This window comes from Parasteatoda tepidariorum, chromosome 8 (genome assembly GCF_982258835.1).
Source record: "Parasteatoda tepidariorum strain Cologne lab strain chromosome 8, Ptep-v5.0, whole genome shotgun sequence".
Classification (NCBI taxonomy): Eukaryota; Metazoa; Arthropoda; class Arachnida; order Araneae; family Theridiidae; genus Parasteatoda; species Parasteatoda tepidariorum.
In genome coordinates this window covers 23,944,582-23,966,919 of record NC_141762.1, presented here as the reverse complement: position 1 = coordinate 23,966,919, position 22,338 = coordinate 23,944,582, and the positions used below count along the sequence as shown (strand labels likewise).

General features: G+C 29.2%; 1 protein-coding gene across 1 annotated transcript; it reads right to left on the bottom strand.

Moving 5' to 3' along the window:
• Positions 1–1,385: 1,385 nt before the first annotated feature.
• Positions 1,386–21,979, bottom strand: LOC139425598 (uncharacterized). The gene is made up of 7 exons (XM_087149419.1): positions 21,816–21,979; positions 20,803–20,849; positions 10,358–10,486; positions 5,048–5,095; positions 4,925–4,969; positions 3,419–3,474; positions 1,386–1,516 (listed from the first exon to the last, which is right to left on the bottom strand). The coding sequence occupies exons 1-7, from the start codon at positions 21,964–21,966 to the stop codon at positions 1,504–1,506; spliced, it is 489 nt and encodes a 162-aa protein (XP_087005545.1). The 5' UTR covers positions 21,967–21,979; the 3' UTR covers positions 1,386–1,503.
• Positions 21,980–22,338: the final 359 nt, after the last annotated feature.

The following is a 22,338-nucleotide window of genomic DNA, read 5'->3' as shown; positions in this document are numbered from 1 at the left end:
TTATTTTATTCGATTCAAGCTATAAGCACCACTTCAAATATTTACCTCTTCGCTAATTTCACTAACTGTTTACTTATTATACTTTTAAATCTAAAACCGCATCTTGTTACACGCCGGTAAGTTTGATTACTTTTTCTTTTATTTCATAACTTTTCAACTATATGTTTTTTTGCGATATCGACACATATAAAGAATAATTTTTATCTTAGGATAATTAATTCTTTATTCAGAAATATCGCATTTATAGCAATAGATGTGTCTTGATAACGACTATTGCTTTTACCATTCTTGTTTCTCTACAATTTAGTCTTTTTATTTTATGCTGTATGTATAGAAAAAATTATTTCTTTAGTATTAAAATGAAGTTTAATCGAAACATTCAACCAATTTTTCTTACTTTCATGACTACTGTCTTCAACATATTTTCAAAACTATTGTTTACCATGTTAACAGCTGCATAAATACTTGAAACGTTGAAAATAATCTATATATATATATATATATATATATATATATATATATATATATATATATATATATATATATATATATATATATATATATATATATATATATATATATATATATATATATATATATATATATATATACAGGGTGTCTCAGTTAAGCGTTTCAGAACTTCTAAGAGGGGTAGGGGGTATCCTGACGATTCGAAATCATATAGCAATGTGGGGTCGGAAATGCTTTCCTGAAGCGGTGATGTACACAGACGCACCATAAAGAAAAGAGACCGTAAGTGAAAAATCGCTATAATAATACATTGAAAAAATTATATGACCTCCTCGGTCACCCGAACTATCATGTTTTGACTTGTGGTGTCACATGAAAACACTGGTTTATGACACCCCTGTTGATAATGCTGGTTGCAAGAATCGCAGTAGCTGCCTGCGAGATATGTCTGGAGTATTGCAGAATGTTCAAATGTCCATGCGCCGGAGATGTGAGGTGTACATTGTAGCCGGGGGCAGAAACTTCGAACACTTACTTTGGCCCATGTTCCATATAATTTTTTCAATGTATTATTATAGCGATTTTTCACTTACGGTCTCTTTTCTTTATGGTGCGTCTGTGTACGTCACCGCTTCAGGAAAGCATTTCCGACCCCACATTGCTATATGATTTCGAATCGTCAGGATGCCCCCTACCCCTCTTAGAAGTTCTGAAACGCTTAACTGAGACACCCTGTATATATATATATATATATATATATATATATATATATATATATATATATATATATACACAATGTGAGTGGGAAGGTAGAAAATACTTTGATGCATTATTGACATTGTTTTACTATTACTTTCATTATTGTGTTTTGAATAAAATAATTTCTTTCTTCAGGAGGTTCAGTATTTAATATATTTTTTATTAATCGTTTAAATTACATAATTCATTTATTATTCTTTTAAAATTTTATGTTTTTTTTCTTTCTCTTTCATGCAAAGGCACCTGAACTCCTTTTATTTTTTTCCTTGTCCATCAGCCCAAGTCACTGAAATAGAAAAATAAGAATAGTATTTTATATTCTGCATTAAAATAGAGTGTTTCTTTCTTTTTTTGCTTAAAAATTATTTTTCAGTACATTTTCTTTTTGAATTTTTTATAATTATCTTTTGCAGAGTATTAAAATTTCCTATTTAGTCAAATAGCATGACATAAGTTTCGAAAGGGTAAAGGCAATAAATGTCTTGGTGGCAAGGAAGTAATAAGCCACACTTTTTTCTAAAAGTGATATTTTTTATGAAATTTCACCTTAGTATGGTTTCCTGAGAAGTACTTCGCAAGTTTCCTTAATTTTAGCTAGATGACGATTGATTCACAGAAGCATCTTATTGCCTTCATGTCTATCATGTTTCAATCAAAAATCCTCTTCTAAAAATGTTGAAAATGTAGGTTATCATTTGTATTACCTAAAACCCATCGAATAATTTATTCTCATTCATTCTTTCAAATCATTCATTTCAAATAATTTATTCTCAAAATAATTCATTCCTTTGAAGAATAAATTCATTTTTGCATTTATGGAGTGATTATCCTCCAAAACACGTTGAGAATCTAAGTTTCTCTTTTAAAACTTTTTATTCATTCATCATTTAGAATCAAATGAAAAATAAAACCAACTTCACATGAAAATCAATGGAGGCCACAATTTTTTCGGTAAGTTTCTTGATGACTACACAGCCTTGAATACGTTGAGTTCTGCTTCCACTTTGTACATTCCGTCAAAGCCGCCTCAGTCATCGGTGACTGATTTTGAACATTCCGTTTAAGCCGAGGTCAGTCATCGGTGACTGATTCTGACCGTTCTGTCTAGACCACGTCAGTCCACCTCCTAGAAAGGGGAACACCTCAACAACTGATCAATTTAGTAGTCCGACGTAACGAACGTAAACTGTGCAAGGGCGAAAAATAAGAAAGATGTCAATACGTTTGGACTACTAAAGGATCAAATTTCTTGTTTATGGTAACCCGTAACCCGTACTTATGGTGACCCGTTTCATTCAGGTCATGTAAGTTATTGATGACTGTAGGTATAAGATACGAATAAACTAAATAATTTAACATTATTTTAAGCAATTACTGAAAATACGTTTAAAATTTACTTTTTATGACAAATCAAATTTTATTAATTTCAATCTGATAGCAGTGCGCATCGTATTGCTACACCACAATACGAGAGCTTCTAAGCAGCAAATGCGGCCTGACGGGGATTCACTTCAAAATACGCATAGCGCTCAACGTGTTGAAAGTGTCCAAAATTACTTTGCTTGAAATTGTTTGCTATTTTGACGGGGATTCGCTTCAAAATACGCATAGCGCTCAACGTGTTGAAAGTGTCCAAAATTACTTTGCTTGAAATTGTTTGCTATTTTGACGGGGATTCGCTTCAAAATACGCATAGCGCTCAACGTGTTGAAAGTGTCCAAAATTACTTTGCTTGAAATCATTTGCTATTTTGACGGGGATTCGCTTCAAAATACGCATAGCGCTCAACGTGTTGAAAGTGTCCAAAATTACTTTGCTTGAAATCATTTGCTATTTTGACGGGGATTCGCTTCAAAATACGCATAGCGCTCAACGTGTTGAAAGTGTCCAAAATTACTTTGCTAGAAATCGTTTGCTATTTTGACGGGGATTCGCTTCAAAATACGCATAGCGCTCAACGTGTTGAAAGTGTCCAAAATTACTTTGCTAGAAATCGTTTGCTATTTTGACGGGGATTCGCTTCAAAATACGCATAGCGCTCAACGTGTTGAAAGTGTCCAAAATTACTTTGCTTGAAATTGTTTGCTGTTTTTTACTTTTTTACGAACAGCGGAGTTTTTAAACCTTTTGGGAGATATGCCATTGTCCCTACAGATTTTAAAACACCCAAAATTAAAGTGTGAGTTACCTTTTGCAATAAGTGGGAAATGCCAAGCAAAAACTAACCATTGGACTGAAACATGCCTGAAAAGGAAAATATTATGAAAATTGAAATATTGTATTTTAATTAGTTTACAAGCATTGAAAAGTTAAAAGTTCTAACGAAAATAGCATCTTAAAACAAAAAAATCTTTCTAAATACAAGGGCTCACAAAATTGAGTATATTCTAATTTTGTGTTCGTATAAAAGTAACGAATAGAAAAATCAGAAAACTGTGTGTTAATATAGGAGATGCATACTTAAATAAAATATTTGTATCGCTCTCAATTAAAAGGTAAGCAGCTCTAGAGTTTTCGAAAAAAATTATTTTTGATGAACCTGGGAAATAAAAACACTTTTATATATTTATTTCCCAGATTTCATCAAAAGGTTTCGTTATGTCCTGGGTAATAACGAAAATAGCAAAAACAAAAATCTCTCTAAATAGAAGTTGAGTAAGTAAAAGTTGAGGCTAAAATTGAGTATACACCATCTGTCTTAGAATAAACAGGGAATAAAGAAATATAAAAATCTGAAAATAATAGTGAATTGTATGTTAATATGAGAGATGCATAATTAAACGGGATCTACATTCGCCATTTTGAATTTTTGGTAAAATATTGGATTTGCCTTTTTTTTAATTATTTTTTTGTGTTTAGAAAAATTTAGATGATTGCGTATTATCGACAGTTCAATACATTAAAAAAAAATGTGGAAAATTGAGGGTTCGTGAATTTCTTTTAATTGAATTTTTCTTAAGATTTATTATATGATTTGTAGTTATGAGTAAGTAATTTAAACTAACACGGTTCTAAGATTTTTTTTTAAAATTTAATTTTTTATAGTTTTAAATGAAAAAAGTCGTTCATGATTTGGTGGAAACTAAAAATTTCTTTTAACATTAATTGCACAAAATAAAGATATTTGTTAAAAGTCTAAAGACAGACAACTACTACAATTTAAATACCCTTTAAAAACTGCTGATTGCGGAATTGTATTGTTTTAACATTTTGTCAGAAAACATTTATAAGGAATCTGGAATTGCGCAGGTTTTGTATCTTAATTCCTGATTAAGTGGCGGTCTTGTATTTTACCTGTATGGTAAGATGCCGTTAAACGGAGTAAATATCAAACATTAGATTATTTGTGAAAATTCAGTAAATAGCAACAAAAGCATATTTAAGTATTTTCTACCTCATCTTCACCCCTTCGACAATTAGAGGGAAGAGATTTTAAATAAAATATTTGTTTCGCTTTCAATCAAAAGCTAAGCTGCTCTAGCAGTTATCAAAAATTATTTTCGGTGAATCTGGGAATGAGAGATATCATAAAATAAAAATCCTACTTTGGCTTTTGTTTTGACCAATACAATATTTTTTTTAAGGAATTATTGATCTAATATTTTTAAGACAACAGCTGAAGAAAGAAGAGAATAAAAACTCAATTTCGGGAAATCTCATAATTCATTAAGGAAGAACTTAAATTTTAACTTACTCTAAATTTCTCAACATCTTCGGTTGACTCAGGATCAGTGGCAAACTGAAAATAAGTAAATGTTTAAAATATCTTTTTTTTTAATGCGTAAAAATTGTGTTCAATTTTAGAGAGAATACTTACGTCATATGCAAATATGTCTCCAGTTTCCAGAATGCAATTTGACGATGTCTGAAAAAATGGAAAAAAATATGCTTTCAAAACTGTTTCTGGTCTTAGAAAAAATTGTTTTCAAACTTAAATTTATTTTTTTTTGAAACTGGAGTTTTGAAAAAAGCCATTTATAATAGGCTTTTTATAACTAAAACTTAAAAAAAGCAGCAAAAGCCATACTTTATCATATGCATCAGAGGTCCCCAACCTTTTTGTACCTAAGAGCAAATACTAGAATATCGGTCGAATGGCGGGCACCATTTATTTTTTTAAGATAAATTCATAGTTGATAGATATAGGTAATAATACACACTACCATAGATGGCAGTACTTTTACTTTCGTTACTTGTACCGCCGGTACAAGTAAAAAGTACGTACTTTTACTTGTACTTCGTTACTTTTTAAATTCAGTACTTTTACTTGCACTTTCGTTACTTTTTTAGGGAAGAAGTACAAGTATTTGTAACGGAAATATCGAATGAAATCGTTACTTTTTTCTAAAACTCGGTAAGCTTTCTAAAAAAAAAAAAAAAAAAAAAAAAATTAAATTAAATTAAAAAAAAATGCTTATGCTTCTTTAATTTATAAAATTAATGTGCAATATATATGCATTCACAGCTAACTTCGTGTTTAAATACCTTCTGTTTCAACTTATACTGCACATTCAATTATTTTTTACTAGCTCAAAGATCATAAAGCCCGTGTTTGCTTTGTTTATGTTTGTGCTTTTAAAACGCGTCTCGAAAGAGTAAAACAATTTTAAATTAATGGTAATTTAAATAAATAAAAATAATAAACTAAAAATTAAAATCAATAGATAAAATTTCTTTTTCGTGCAAATCCATAAAAAGTTTGATATTAAAATTATATATGATTTTAAAATTATATTATGCGATTATATTATAAAATTATATTATAATATACTTCTGAATTTAAAAATAAATTAATATCCATAACTTTCAAAATTAAAAATATTTAAATAAATAACAACAATTTTGCAAAAACATTAAAGAACATAAGAATATTATTCAATAAAATTTTAGGTTACTTTAAATTTTCGATTTCCTAGAAATGTACTTTTAAATCGATACTTTTTTTGTTTAGTACTTGTACTTTTACTTGTGTACTTTTTACTCGTTACTTTTTAAAATAAGAACTTTTTACTTTTTACTCCTTACTTTTTTTAAAAATACTTGTACTTTTACTCGTTACTTTTTAAAAGTAACGTTGCCATATATGCACACTACATATAATGCACAAGAATTAATTTTAAAAATTAATTAAACCTAGTAAATAATTAGTATTAATATTCTTGTGTAAAATAAATTATTACTAAATTGGTTTCAAAACATACGAAGTATAAAAATTATTTATAAAATATATAAAATACAATCAATGTGATCTTTGGCATTGCATTCTACTGGCCAGCACTTCATAATTGGGAGAATATGATGAAATTCCTGCTCGAAAGCAATCGTCAAGGTTTTCATCTATATTTTGATTTTATGATATTTATTTTCGAAAACAATGATGCACACAAGTATAATGAACCAAAAAATGACTTTTCTTTATATACTGCTCTTTTGAAGAATGGAATTTATTTCGGTCAACTATATTACAGAATTTCTCATCTGATATAATAGTTTTGAGGATAATGCCATTCTGAAGATCCGAATTTTCGATCCCCCATCTTCTTGCTTTACTTGAAGAAAATCTGAAATTTATGTTGTTATTACGGCTACGTTTATTTGGTTGGTAAAAGGATTTACAAAAAAGGTGATCAAAAGTTCGATGATACTAAATTGTTGAAAGCGCTTTTCAAATTGATCTTGAAGCAATTGGAGGTTTATGACAAATGTTGATAAGCCTATTTCACTGTCACCTATCATTTTTTTCATGTTTGAAAAATACACAAGAGACTTCCCTTTTAAATATAATATCCACAAAACTAGCTTAGCTCTGAACGAGTTTATATCCTTTATCATTCTTGCTTTATGTCTGCTCTTTCCCTGGAGGTCCAAGTTTAAATTATTTAGTTTTTCCATTATGTTCATTATGAAAGACAAATCTGCTAGCCAAAGAGGATCTCTTTGTTCTAAAAATGTTTGATTTTTGGCTGAAGATAATTTTTTATATCTTCAATTAAATGTAGAAATATATCAAGTACTTTTCCTCTTCTGAGCTAGCTGTAGTTTGCCTTTACTGAGCTGAAAATGGAATACTGAAATATTTTATCGTTGGGCACAAGTAACGGGCACACCTAGACCGACCGACGGTCGCCACGTTGCGCGCGGGCATAGGGCTGGGGACCCCTGATATACATTATCATTATCAGACATGATTGGTAATTCAACTTTCCACGCAGATTTTTTTATATTAGATACCTGTTTTTTCAAGCAAAAATGCAAGACGGAAACGAGTAAAATAGAAACTATATTCTAAATAGAAATTTTTTTAATTCCTTTTTTAGTTTATTAACAGTTTTCACCTAACACGGTTATGCAACACGAATCTTATCGCACCTACTAATCCATAACCACCGAGAAATAAGGCCGTTGAGATCACCAAGGTCTTTTAGTGACGTCACAAACAGTGGTTTATTGCTTATAAACGATTAGCCCATAGTCACCGAGAAATAAGGCCGCCGTTGAGATCACCAAGCTCTTCTAGTGACGTCACGAACAGTGGTTTATTGCTGATAAGCGATTAGCCCATAGCCACCGAGAAATAAGGCCGCCGTTGAGATCACGAAGATCTTTTAGTGATGTCACAAACAGTGGTTTATTGATGATAAGCGATTAGCCGCCAATTTCAAATATTTGTCATTTGTTCAACAACAACAGTCCCGTTTGTCCGTTGGATATGTCGCTATAAACCACAATAAAAAATACATATAGCATTATTTTGCAACTTTTAACAATACCATATGCATGTGTAGTTCTAAAATGTAAAGGGAACTGTAAAAATGGGCCTTAAGTATCAGTTTTTAAGTTTCTGAAAAGTGAGGAAATGAAACGAAAATGGATTAATGGATAACGAGAGAGTTAGTATTAATAGTCGAGTAAGTGTTATTTATCTTTTATATTTTAATATTCGTTTTGGCAGAGACTTTATAATAAGCTTCTCAATTACATAATGAAATAAGTTGTCTTTAAGAATTACAATGTTTTAGGTATTGTTTATTGTTAGCGAATTTTAGAATATAAGCGATAGCTTACGATGATTAAAATTTCGTAAACATTCATATTTGGAAGCAGAAAACTCCGATGCATTTAAATCATTAATAAAAAAGGAATTTAATTCATTGTTAGCCATTTTAATTCTTGTACATTAAAATTTTTGATAAATATTAAAGAAACTCTTGTTCATCTTCATATGATATGAATAAATTTTTAGTGTGTTCCAGAATAAATGAGTTTTTCTCATTTTATTCCCATTTTTATGTTTATCTTATAGTCTGGAAGAGTTTATATAAACAAGCTTTAAAACAATATATAAGTTTTTACATATGTATGCATATTCATTCAAATGCATCTTACATATAATATATTAATGAGATGTATCTTATAGAGAAACAGGAAAAATGTTTCTTAATAAAGGCTTTTATTTTTTTTTATCTTAATTTTTTTTAAAAAAACTTGTAGACAATTTCAAATTTACTTCATAAATATATTCAATATTTTCTAGTCTTTTACAGTGCGTAATTTTTTTAATTATTGAACAATTTCTTCTCCAAAATGTTATAATAATAATTTTCTAAAGTAATCTCTATTTTGGGATATTTTTTTAAGCAAATCTTATAAGAAAGATTGTCATCAATAAATTTATATGTTAGAAAAACTTAAGATTTTAAAATACTTAATTTTTTTATAATAATCAACAAGGAATAAAAAAAAGGTACATTTATTTTTGAAAATAATAAATACTATTTTAAAGTTTTACAATCTTAAGGATCGAAATACTTTGCTAAATTACTTATAATTTATTTATTATAATTACTTTATAATTATTACTTAGCTAAATTATTTTGTCCTATTTTAATATTTTATGAGTCGTTTATTTGTAAATAATTGCAGTGTTTATGTTTAGATTATTTCCATTAGAATTTGAAAGTATACCATACAATTCTGAGAGAAATCTTGAGAACTTATTTTAAAAATAAACTTTTATGAATGTGCCAATAAAATTATAATTTCTTTATTTGTTTCCTTTCTGCCATGATATAAGATATTTACCTAGTATTCTTTTCCTTATTAAAATGTATTATTTCTTATTTTCAATTATATGATTAAATCTAATATTTTAATTACTTATTAGAAAATAATAAATTATAAACTTAAATAGGATTTATTCTTTTGATATTTAAAAAAGCTATGATGAACCAAGATTAAAGATTAAGAGAAAAAAAAATCCTATTAAATCATTTTCTTTTATGAAATATACTTAATTTTGCTTCATGAAAAGCATCAAATCGTTCTACATGTTCATTTTATTGAGTTATAACGTGATAAATATCATTGATTTATTCTAATTAAAAGCTATTAAATTATCCAAAGCAAAAATATTTTACGTCGCTCAAAAGTTAGAACTATTTATTAGAGTTTTCTCTTAATACAAATCTGAATAACTCGTTATCTTATGGTTCGTTAACACTTCAGAGGATGACATCACAAATCTACTGACAGGCCTTGACTCTCGGTGGCTATGACTAATCCCACCTAATGAAGCCACGTAGTTCCTTATAACTATGTACATATTATAGCCGAGTGGTCCAATCTGTCAATATCTTGACCAACAGAACTAAGGTTCGAGCACCAGCGTTGAATTCACAATATTTCCACCATTTCCTTAAACACATAGAGAGTTTTCAATGTCTTGATCTCCCCACTTTGTGTTCTGCACTCTACAATTCCCATTACTTAATGAAAGGCCCATCCGCTATGTCCAGTTAAATTTCTTTTTAACTGTTTTGAGACTATGCTAGTTGTAAATGGTGGAAAATGGTTCACGTATACATTTTACAACGCCAATACAAAGAAGGTTTCTATGTAGTATAATCGTGACGTCACATTTTGACCTCACCCAAAAGTTAACATCACACCACAACGAGACATTTAATGCGGCAGTGACATCATGGTGTGACGACTGCGTGGCATATCTATGTCTGAACAAAGTCACACCGTGAGCCTGCAAAGACATGAATCAGTCTCAAAATGCGTAAGTTCCACCCACAAAAATGTTTTCAAAATTTCTTTGAAATAATAGTTCAAAATTCCTTACTAATCTCTCTTTGGCTGTATCAGTGCATAGGAATGACTTTAAGCAATCCAATTTCTTCTCTCCCGGATCACACTCCGGCAAGTCCACATTGCATGAAGTATTCACCATGTTGCTAAAGAAGTCCCATGACTGAAATATAATTCATCTTGTATTCATGCCAAAAAAAGTTGAATTTTACTTAAAATTAAGCTACAAACTCTGAAAACTCAGTTCAGGGTTGGATCTTTATATCCATGTTACTGTGAATGACCGAAATTGATGGTTGTTTACTTCTATCCGGTGAATGTTGACAATCATATAATCACTTCGGTAAATGTCCTAAATATATGGTAGGCCTAGTTAAGTGCAACTGCCAGGTATGCCCTACATGAATGTTTTTTAAGGTCAAATGTTGCTGCCCAGCATACATTTAACCAGTACTTTCAGCCAGTACTTTAACCTTTTAACCAGTACTTTAACCAGAATTTCTCAGCAGATATTAAAATCTCGAATAAATGTAATAATATCAACGAATAAATTAATATCAAATCGGATATGATAAATAATTCGACTATTCACCAAAGCGACTATGTGATTGTTGACATTCATTGGTGAAAATCGAAATTCTTTGATTTCTGTCATTCTCGGTAACATTCATACATTGTAACTAATTGGTTGCTTGCAAAGTTAAGCCGGTTTGCTTAACGTTCGTTTTAAAAGATGCAAGTGGTGAACATTTTCGAGGAAAAATAAAGGCCAAAGTAAAAATAATATTAAAGTTCGTTTTGGTTATTACTATTCATTAATGTTTATGGAACAACGTAATTACAAAGTAAAAAATACCTTATTACAATATTGTGTTCAACATACGTAATCTTAAGATATAAACTGGGTGAAAATCAGTAATTTCCTTTTCTTTTATTACCTGTACAGTCCGCAAAAAAAAAAACGAATCACCCTGAATAACTTTCGTTCTAATGATCGGATTTTCACGAACTAAGTGTCAATCTTAATGGTTCCTGGGGGTGACCTCAAATATGCTAATTAATTAGTGCTAACTATTAATTAAGTTACGAAATCAGACACAAAAACGCACTTTCTCTGAATAAACATGCATTTTTTTTCACATATTTGGATTTTTAACCTTCAAAATATAGGGGGTAGCCGCAATCTGGGAAAAATGGCCCCCATAGTTTGGTCAGGAGAGCGATCCAAAGTTCGTACCCCTTAATGTTAATTTAACTTTTTACGTTTTTTGTCATATTTTCAAAACTAATAAAGCAATTCAAATAAAATTGCACCCACTCATAAAACTCATTTACCCAAAAATAATTTCATGAAAAAAATAATTTTTAATGATTATTAATTATTTTTTATTATTTAATTAAAGAGAGGATGAAAAAATTTTGAATTATAAGGTATGAATTTTTTTATACCATATTAATCTACATATTTTTCAATTGAAAAATCTAAAGTTTCAACTGTTTTTATTTATTAGAAGCTGAGAAAAATTAAAATTAATTATTTTAAAAAAAATAATTTGGCGACAATAGAGAAATGATTAAATGGGGCGATTAATATTAAAATGTGATAAACTTGCGAGGAAGTTGACTTCGCGAGCGTAGTGTAAAATTTCATTCATATTTTTTTCGCTAATAATCGTTTGCTAATCTTTTAATTTTTATTGATTTCTAACTATAAAATACAATGTTTCCTTTTTAGTCGCTTAATAATTTATTTGCAATTTAGTAAAGAAATTTGAATAAAACATTTTGAATAAAAAACACTTTATTCAAGGAATGTCTAGTTTTATAAAATAGGATATGATATGATCTTCTGATAGAATATGATTATACACCAGATTGTGCTTATTTAATGTGATTATTTTTTATTTTCTGATTTTGTTTTTCAATAACTGATACATTTTCAATAATATACATACGTATGCATAGATTTGGAATAATATGTTTATCAATTTCTTGAATATATATTTTATAAATATTAATAAAAATACGTAGTCAACTTTTTTAAGTATCTCTCACAACATCACAAATTTCTCAACATCTTATAGAGTAAATTAACGAATGAAAGAACACTTAAGCTTAGCTTGCCTTTAAGAAAAAATCATAAAAATTTCAAAATTTGTAATTTTAGCTAAATGATGGTGTCGACATATTTGTTATTAAATACAAATTATGTAAAAAAAAAATAGATAACTTACATAATATTGTTTTAAGCTTTTGGTGGTTTAAATAATAAGTAGTAAGATAACCAATAAGTAGTAAGATAACCAAGTGAAGGAACAGTTCTTACCAGTGAATAAACACTAAATTTTCCAGTGAATGAACACTTAATTTAGAAAATGTTTGATGCTCGTTAGGAATCCATTGGCCACACAAATGTCTAAAAACAAGATTTTTCTCGGAATTACAACATATAACCACAGTTAACGCAGAAAATGTTACTTTTTTTCCGTCATGGAATGGAAAGTAAAATATGTTTGAATACATAATTTTAAAAAAAAATGTTTTTAATTTTTTTTCTCACAGTTTAATAGTCCGTTCTAAATTATGAATGTTTATCATTGCGTAATCCGATGATGCTTTTATTATTATTATAATTAGATCACTTTTTTGTTTACTCTTTTGATGGTTTATTATCTTTGGTGGTTTATTTTGGTGGGTTTGGTGGTTACATTTTTTAAGCTATTTTTTAATCTTTTTAAGTATTTTTTTTCTCTTTGTCATATTTTCTGCTTTAACTTTTTTTCAGCCCTTTCAATCTCTTTAAATTTTCGTTCTTTTTCTGAAGTTAATGCAAAAAAGTAATTTTTTTCTTTTGATTTAACCCTCCTCTTTTTTCCAAATTTTTGGCCAATGTAAATGTATCTTCGAAATTTCTTCTGATTTTCCAATACCATTTCTAGAATTCCTCACTGGATAATAAATGAGAAAAAGGAGTTTCGAAGTTTGAGTCAAATCCATCTCTCATTGACTTATATCTAGTGGGTCTTCTGCAGTACTTACCATTTATTTATGGAACCAATTATTTTTGCCACTAACAATGCCTCAAGAGGACTTATATCAAAATCAGTTTTCAAGATACTTTCATTATCAATGTTAGTTGTATCAGCTTCAGTGCCAAAATTTGATTAACCAAATGTTCTTTTTGAAATAAATTCTTCAATATTGAGCAAAGCCCAGGCTATTGGATATTTGGGAGATTAAACTTTTCTGTCGTCAATGTTCCTTTAAAAATTTGCAGCATAACTTGTGAGATTTCCCTCTCAAGTTTCTGAAGAAATAGTGCATCGTAACTCTCGAAGCATGTATTTTGTTGATAAGTTGTCTTGCTCATTAACTCTTGGTGTCTGTTTTGCATGCATTTGTTAAAGTCAACGTTTTTTACATCGAATGGAAAAATATCGCATTTCATGAAAGCATTTTAATTTCATCAGTTGATGCCTCAAAATCTTATTTAAAAATGGATGTAAAATTTTCTCGGCATATTGCTTTACAATTCTTTTAAGATCTAACGGGAGATTTCCCTGAATTGGGTAGATAACTAAACTAGAAAATTTGTTTTGATGAACATAACTTGCTCAGTTTCAAATTAATATGAGATTTATACCTATCCAAAACGAGCAAAATAGGGAATTTGATAACATTTTTAATTAGGCGTGGGTAGAAACATTTGCAATATATTTGTGAAATGTTGCTGCGGTCATTGTTTCATTTCATGAATCGCTTTTTCCAATGAAATATATAGCAAGGACTGATTCTGTAATATCTCAAAGAATTCTTCAGTAAGGAAAAACTACCAATCGAGGTACTTTTTCTTTCCTAGGTACTTAAGAATATAAATCCTTATAACTTTTAGAGCCAAGGACTTTTCCCGTTTAAGGGCAGTATTCAACTCTTGTTTCGTTCACATTGTAAATGCAATCACTTTCTAAAAGGATGCCAGGGCTACTTCATCTAAAGTTCTTAAAACCAGTATTTCGAATATTATTCTCTAAGGGAAGTTTTGCCTTTTGAAATTATCTTCGCATTGCACTGAGTTATCGGTGGATGTCGCCTTAAAAAAAACTTCTCCCATTTTTCACCTGGATGATTGTCTTTAAATGGATTTTTCCTACCAGTTCCTGTCTGGACGTTAAAGACCGCAATAAGATAATAACTTAGCTAATTATTAGCACAAAGGCCTGCAAAGAAATTTTCTATTCAAGCTTTTATTATTATATTTAGTCAGTGAACATAGCTTATTAAGGTGTCTAAGGTATGATGTAATAACTAATCACTATATTTATAACGATAAATAATTAACATATTATTATTATAATTCTTTAAATAAATTTAGCAATTAAATTTGCATTTTGAAATGAAATTGTTATAGAAACTATTCATACAACATTTAACTGAATTTAAGGTGTTCTCTCACAGAACTACTAATTATCCTTGTAAAATCATATTTCACACATACTGTTCATTCACTGGGAAATCTAATCCCAGTGAAGAAACATGCCTGTTCCTTCACTGGTTAGAAGTTGTTTTTTGTACTCTTAACATAATTTTGATGTATAATATGACTAAAAGTACAGAAAAATTAAAACTTTTCTTTTATTTTCATTAACTTGAAAAAATCCCAATAAAGGAACACTTGTTTATTCATTGGTTTTTCATCGTTTGGTAATCCAGTTAATAAGCACCCCCTAATCTCAGTACTTGCTTATGTTATGATGCTTGAAATAAATACAACGTAACTTCAATAACCATATTTTGAATTCTATTTTTCACAATGAAAAAAAAAAGCATTATTATACGCAATTAATTGTACTTTAAACGGATAACTACCACCACTGACCTTATAATTGTGTCAAAGAAACAAGGCGTTGACCAGATACTAACAAATTCAAAACTTTTTCCAGTAAAGACTCTAAGACCAGGTAACTCAATGCATAGTTAGATGACTTCCTATTGTTAGGTAGTAAGCTACTGTTACCATTCAATCTAAATTAAAACGTTTAAAATCTTATTTCTAAAAAATATCTATGAAATGTTCCTTCACTGGGGTGTGTTCCATCACTGGTTGGTTTACCCTATATCGTCTTAATCTTAAAAGAAATTTTCGGAAGTGTTTCACAAGTGTTTCGCAGAACTAGTTTACCCATTATTTAAGTAAATTTTGACATTTTTAAGAATCTTATTCTTTACCCTTTTACGTTTATTATTTCTTCATTAATGTACTAATCAATTTTTTCAGTTCTTTAATTTAGGTTTTCTTTAAAGTAAAGTTCCTTTCTAAATTATAGTCAAGTTTTCTTGAAAAGAATTATTGTCTGCTAGCTAAGAATAAAATCTCGTAATGAAATAAAAAACATTCCGCTGCTTAAAATTATTTAATGCAAAACAGTTGATTATTTACTAAGCATACTATTTTTTTTTTGAAAAAAGAGTATAAATTATTGATTGTCTTTCTTTTGTTTCTCGTGACTTCAACATAGATTATCTAAAATAGCGTTGATGTATTTTAAGTCAGTACAAAGAGTATAAAGATACCGAACATAAAAAGCTGTCGAATTCGTAGCCAAAATTTTTAAGTGTCTTAAAATATCTCAGTATCCTAAATGTCGTTCTAACATCTTAGTTGTGAAATTAAATTTTTAATTATCTGACCACGAGTGATTCACTTATTATTTCATTATATATTTTACACTTTCTTTATGATACCAAGTAGATTTTTTTCCTGATAATATACTAAACTATTTTGTTTTATTTTTTACTTTAGCACGATTCCCGAGATATTATTGTAGTATAATTTGTTATCAGGAAAATGCCTTATTTCGTTAAGCAGGAAATACTAAAAATAGAAATTTGTAAGAAGATTCCGAAGCCGTGCCAATTTGAGAGTAATCTGATTTTAAAAAAATGCTATAAGAAATACGCAATTTCCGAACTCATTTTAATAAAAATAAATAAAAAAACGTGGCAAGAAGGCGAACATACTTTTTACAGAAACTGTGAAAACTAATTTTTCCCATATTTCGTCAAAAGAGGATAAGAATGATATTGCTCCAAGGGACCTACTCAATAATTTCGCTACTTCCAGAATGAAATCTGTTTGATCGAAATATATTATTCCTTGAAAATTAAAACGAGGAAAAAATTAGCTTTTATTATTTATCTAAGCTTATTCCATTTATTTAATGATAGCGGTATTAAGGTTAAGAATATGCGATGGAAGGCCCGTTTTATAATATAAAAGCATTAAATCATGTAGCTTGAATAATTTATTTTAAGCAAATTATTTAATAATTTAAGCAAATAAGGGTGTAAAAATAAACTCGATCAAAATACTCCGAAAGTATAACCTAAAATATATGTAGAATAAACTTTGGCATCGATATATATAAAAAATACCTTTTCAAAACTTATTTTAATATCGAGTGAAATAATTTAATATGTTGTGTAACTAAATGGATAATCCCAAGAAACTGAATCGAAAGTATAAAAATTTCATTGATTTAAAAAAGTAATAGATGGTAATAAAAGTAGACATGTTTTGAGCGTCCAATAATGAAAGTCACAACTTATTCCAGCCTGACAAGTCTTGAGAATGGGCGATTATATTTGAACGCTCAAAGCATGTCGACTTTTACTTCCCTCTTCATACGTTTTGAAGTCAGTTGAGTTTGTATCGTCAATTATGCTGTTTTACATTTGGGTCTTGATCATTATTTTGATAAGGATTTTACACTCATTAAAGTAAACATATGCATTTTAATATTTAACAGGATTCATGTGGTCTTTAAAAGCGTAAGAGCATCAATATTGTAAAAGTTATATTTAACTTAAAAATTAAAATTTTGAGTTAATGAAATTAAATATTTTATCTTTTAAGTTTTTCAGTATCTTAAGGATCTTACTAGCTCTGTTTAAAAGGAGAGTATCAGATATATATAAGAAAACATAAATAATCAGAGTAGCAGTATTTGGTGGTAAATGTAGCCTATCGTAATTGAAGAATATGCTGTGCAACATTGTATGGTGAATTTGCGAACGTAAGTTTCAGAATGCATCGAAACACGAGGATGCAATTTGCTAATCATCTTTATCCAAAGAAAACCATGTAACCTAAATATCTAGCAGAATGAAGCGATTTTATAAACAACGAATCATACAATATGCAACATATTATTTCAATATCTTATTCATAAGCATAACATATTTCAATGTCTTTAAAATGCCACTAAACATTCAGCAATTCCAGTTATAGAAAAAAGAAATATCGTAAATTACAGAAAACCTTGTGAATGTGCATTAGAATTACTATACAATCTACATTTTATTTTTCAAGCACTTTTTTTCATCTTCAAACTTTCTTGCCTAGAAGACTCGATTAACCCTTTCGCGCTGACTGTCACAAATACGTGACAGCATAAAACAGTATCTACCAGGGTAAAAAGATAAAACTGGTGAACAAAGTAATTCTTTAGCAGTTTATTTGTGGGCGGGGTTATAATTGCTTGATTTATTTAATTCACCATTACTTAGTTCAAAATAAAATTATTTAGTTATACTTTGAACTAGCATTGATTATATATATGATTAAACTAACAATAATTAAATTCAAGGCAGAGTAAGTCCGTGAAATTAGCAAAGCCTGCATTTAAGCTACCGTTTTTTATTTATTTACATCCTGATTCTGATTTTGTACGAATGCTTTCATGAATCACTGGCCCCAAGGGATTAAAGCTGTAAAAATGATTATCCCTAAAATTTTGTATATAGCTGTAATAAGTTATGTCACTTTGATTTTAGTATGAAATACTCGAATAAATTTAGTAAAAACAGCATAATCTAAGCAATATCAGATAAAAAGTTCATGTATTTAAATTCTAACAACTTAGAAAATCATAAATAATTTAAAAATCGATTCAAATTTTCTTTTCAAAGGACATTAAAATAATTTTTTTTTGCTTTTTAGACAGAAATCAGCTTAAAAATTGTCTATTGCCTAGAAACTTCGAGAGATTTTCTATTAACAATGAATTAAACCTCTCTGAGCAATCACAAAACATTATTTCAATTTTTTACAGTCATAGTATGGTTGCCTAGCAACCTAGTAAAACTAAGCATTCCTCTTTTGAATTAGTCAATGGGTTATCTTAAAATATTCATTTGCGCAGGCGACTTTTTTTGGCGGTTTTCTGGACTATCGCCAAATATATAAACCTTTATTGCTACCCAATTTACCACCCAATATTTTTGAAATTCTGTCTACCCCCCCTAATTCAAGTGTCTAGATTCCAAATATGTAAAAAAAAATATATGTTTATTCAGAGAAAGTACGTTTTTGTGTCTGATTTCGTAACTTAATTAATAGTTAGCACTAATTAATTAGCATATTTGAGGTCACCCCCAAGAACCATTAAAATTGACACTTAGTTCGTGAAAATCCGATCATTAGAACGAAAGTTATTCAGGGTGATTCGTTTTTTTTTTTGCGGACTGTACATGAAGTTTAGTGCAGTAGCTCTCCAAAGACCCTTTAAATTTTTTTTTTATCTCCAATTTTTAAAAATGAAGTTATAGTTTTTTAGTCAGTATCAGACGAAACTGAAATGTTTTTCGTTAGATTTGTAACGTAACAGTGTGACAACTGAGCTGAAAGCATCAATTTCTCGCAACTGAGCAAAAAGCATCAATTCCTCGAGAGGTAATGCTAAAATGTTGTTGCTTGAGAGACACACACGAGAAGTGATGTTCCTTTTTGTGTAGTTGAAAAATAGAGTTCTTTTTCTAAGAAGAGATATTTCTTTGGGTAATATTTTGTGATTGTTCGTGTGAATGTTTAAATAAATTGTTTGGTACAACTCACGTCTTATTTCTGGTTGTTGTGACACAACAGATTTCAGTATTTCAATCTTTTTATTTGGACAAATTACATTTCTGAAGACAAATAAAATTCATTTTCAGAAATTCATTTTTTTTCATTGTTAGAATCTTCTTATAATTCAGAATTTTCTTGCATTTAAAATGTACTTTCTGAAGAATTGAAAACATTTGCTGTACGCTTGTACACATTACAAACAAAATTAATAGTAATAAAATACTTTGAAATTTTGTATGATGTTAACGAAGTTTTGAAGTAAAATTTAAGGTCTAAGTTTGGATTTGTTATTCCTATCAGGTTTTAAGTACGGATATTTCAAATTCTTTAAAAATTCAATATTAAACAATATATAGTTCCATTTCATTGCCTTTTTGAATTTCTTTTTCAGATTTTAGTTTGGAACATTGATATCGAAAAAAATTATTCTGAAATTCATACATCACAATTAGTTTTAGTAAGCGTGACAAATTGTGACGAAACCAGTCGAATAATCTTACAGGAACTTTATTTTACTTGTTCATTTCGCCTTTTTAAAAACATGTATTTCGATTTCTGATTTTTTTTTAAACATTGTTGAATGTATAGCTCGTTCACCAGGAATCGGCACTTAGCTGCGCCTTCATCACGTGGTATGCGACGGTACTATTTCGCTATTTATGGGAGAAGGTTGTGAGCAATCCTGAACAAGGCTGCTATTTGGCAATCATACGGCAAAAATATTTATTTCGCAAACTTTATCTGCATTTTTTAATAGTAAATATTTCATAAATTTGATGACATTTCGCTCCATTTCTAATGATATTTTTCTCTTTTGAGTGAATAGTTTGTCCTTTTTGAAACATTTGTTGGGAAAACAGCTGTTTTTAAATTTAAAATATATTTAATTAGCTAGAGAAACGAAAGGTATAATAGCAGATGATAAAGCGAAGTAAGTGACTGAAAAAGAAGTTACTGTTTGTGTTTGGCAGGCTTACTCTTCTTACTCTCGCAATGAAATGAACTCTTCGTCCGAGGAGGTGGAGCCAAGTGTCAACTCCTGCTGAACGAACTATAGATACATAGACGTTAACATTTTTGGAAATTTTAACAATAAATTCATTTTTGGCAGCTCAAAAAATTTTTTTTATAATTCTTTGTTTAATGAATGCAAATATGTAAAGAAAAAACATAAATTTACTTATATACTTTTATTTTTTATTCTTCTCCCTGCTACAATAATTTCAGCATTTCTTGCTACAATAATTTCCTATATTTCAACTGGTAACTGAAAAATGCTGTCGAAGAAAAAAGCAAGATTTGCCGAAACCATGGTAATGGTGGGGAAAATATGTGGAGAGTGGAAAAATTGAGTAATTTTGAGACTATTCAATTTACAAAGAGAATATATTATTATCTAAGCGAAAGCTTTTAAAAACTAGGATTAAAATGCCAAACTTTAAAATAACAGAAAAATTAATTTAAAAAGGGGCATTCTTTATGATAAAATAACAATCAAAAATTTAAAAATTATCATTAAAAATATTATTATACATCAAAAATTTTAAAAATTGAATAACTAAATTCTATCTTACATGTGGCTTGAAGATGTCCAAACACTCTCTTTCTTCTTCGGGTAATTCTATAATATTAAACAATGTAAAAGTATTTTTGATTATTTTACATGCATTCCTGGTATCATAGTGTAGGAAACATATGCGTCATTGGCTAATTGAATAATTCCATTCGTTTTAAACAGCCGATATCATTTTGCAATCTGCCAGGTGAATTGTTATTTTTTCTGATATTTTCTAACGATCCTTATACTGAGCCGTACTAACTCATTGATAGAGCGCTTGAATCAGAATAAGGAGGCCCGGGTTCAAATCTCAATGATGGCGGCTGTTTGATACGAATTCCACACACTGCTCTCACCGGCTGTTGTGCTGACGTTAAATATCCTCAGTGGTAGACGGATAATGGGTTAGAGCCCCTTTACCGTTAAGCTAACCACGGGATGATTTCGTGGTTTTCCTCGTCATGCAACGCAAAGGCGATTTTGATAATCCCAAAGTAAACTTCCACGAACGTAAATTTCTCCCAATACTCTATCTAAGAGTTACCTTGACTTTTGGATCGGGCTCTAAATTTCCGGATGTTCAAACCAATGCTCAAACGGAGTTGAACATTGGGAGTCTTAAATATAAAATTGGGTTCGCTGTTCGACGCAGGGGATTAAATCACCCTTATACTTTTTATGCTTATTACAAAGAACTCTCATACTTTTAGGATAATTTGAAAATCAATCAATAATTGCTTAATCAGTCTTATTTATTTTAGGCCGTTTTCCAGATTAAAACTGGTTAATTTTTTGCAAATTTTCTAATTAGCTTAAATGCATATAAGCTGACTGTAATAAATCTAAAAATATCAGACAGCTTAGAAAATACATTAGATTCTCTTAATCTGCGTAGCACTTTGGAAAACGTCGGTGACATTTGCAAAGGGTCAGATTTAATAATTAGTCTACAACATATATAGAATTTTATTAAAAATAATCCTGACGGCCGTAAAAATACTGTTTTAATAAAGTATAGTAAAATTTTACCACATTCGCAATATTGGTGTAGGGTACATTTCATCAGGGTAGTTAGAGCAGATAACAGTAGTTGTTTACGTGCAGTTTCAAACAAATCAAAGGCTCTGCAGTATACAACTGTTGAAAGGAAAATGCAAATTAGTTTATTTGTTGGTAACATTTTCACAAGGAATTGCAGTTCAAACTAAGAAATATGAGGAAAAATTTAGCTTATATAAGAATAAATTTTTTTCCTCTTTGAAATAATGAAATGAGCGAATGCAACTGAATAAATATAATTTTTTTTTCTTCAAACATTATTTTATTATATTTTAACTGTAGGAGTTTTTAACTTTTATTAAATGTACCCACCAATTTCGACCAGCTGCTCCGAATAAATGTTCGTTTTTCGTAATAAAAAGGAAATTTCCTTAAAAAAAATAAAATAAAGCATTTCTATTAAAATGACTTTTGGGAAGACAAAAAAGAAACTGCGTTTTTTAACATAAATGTTAGAAAAATCTCACATATCCATAAGCAAATTATTATTCCC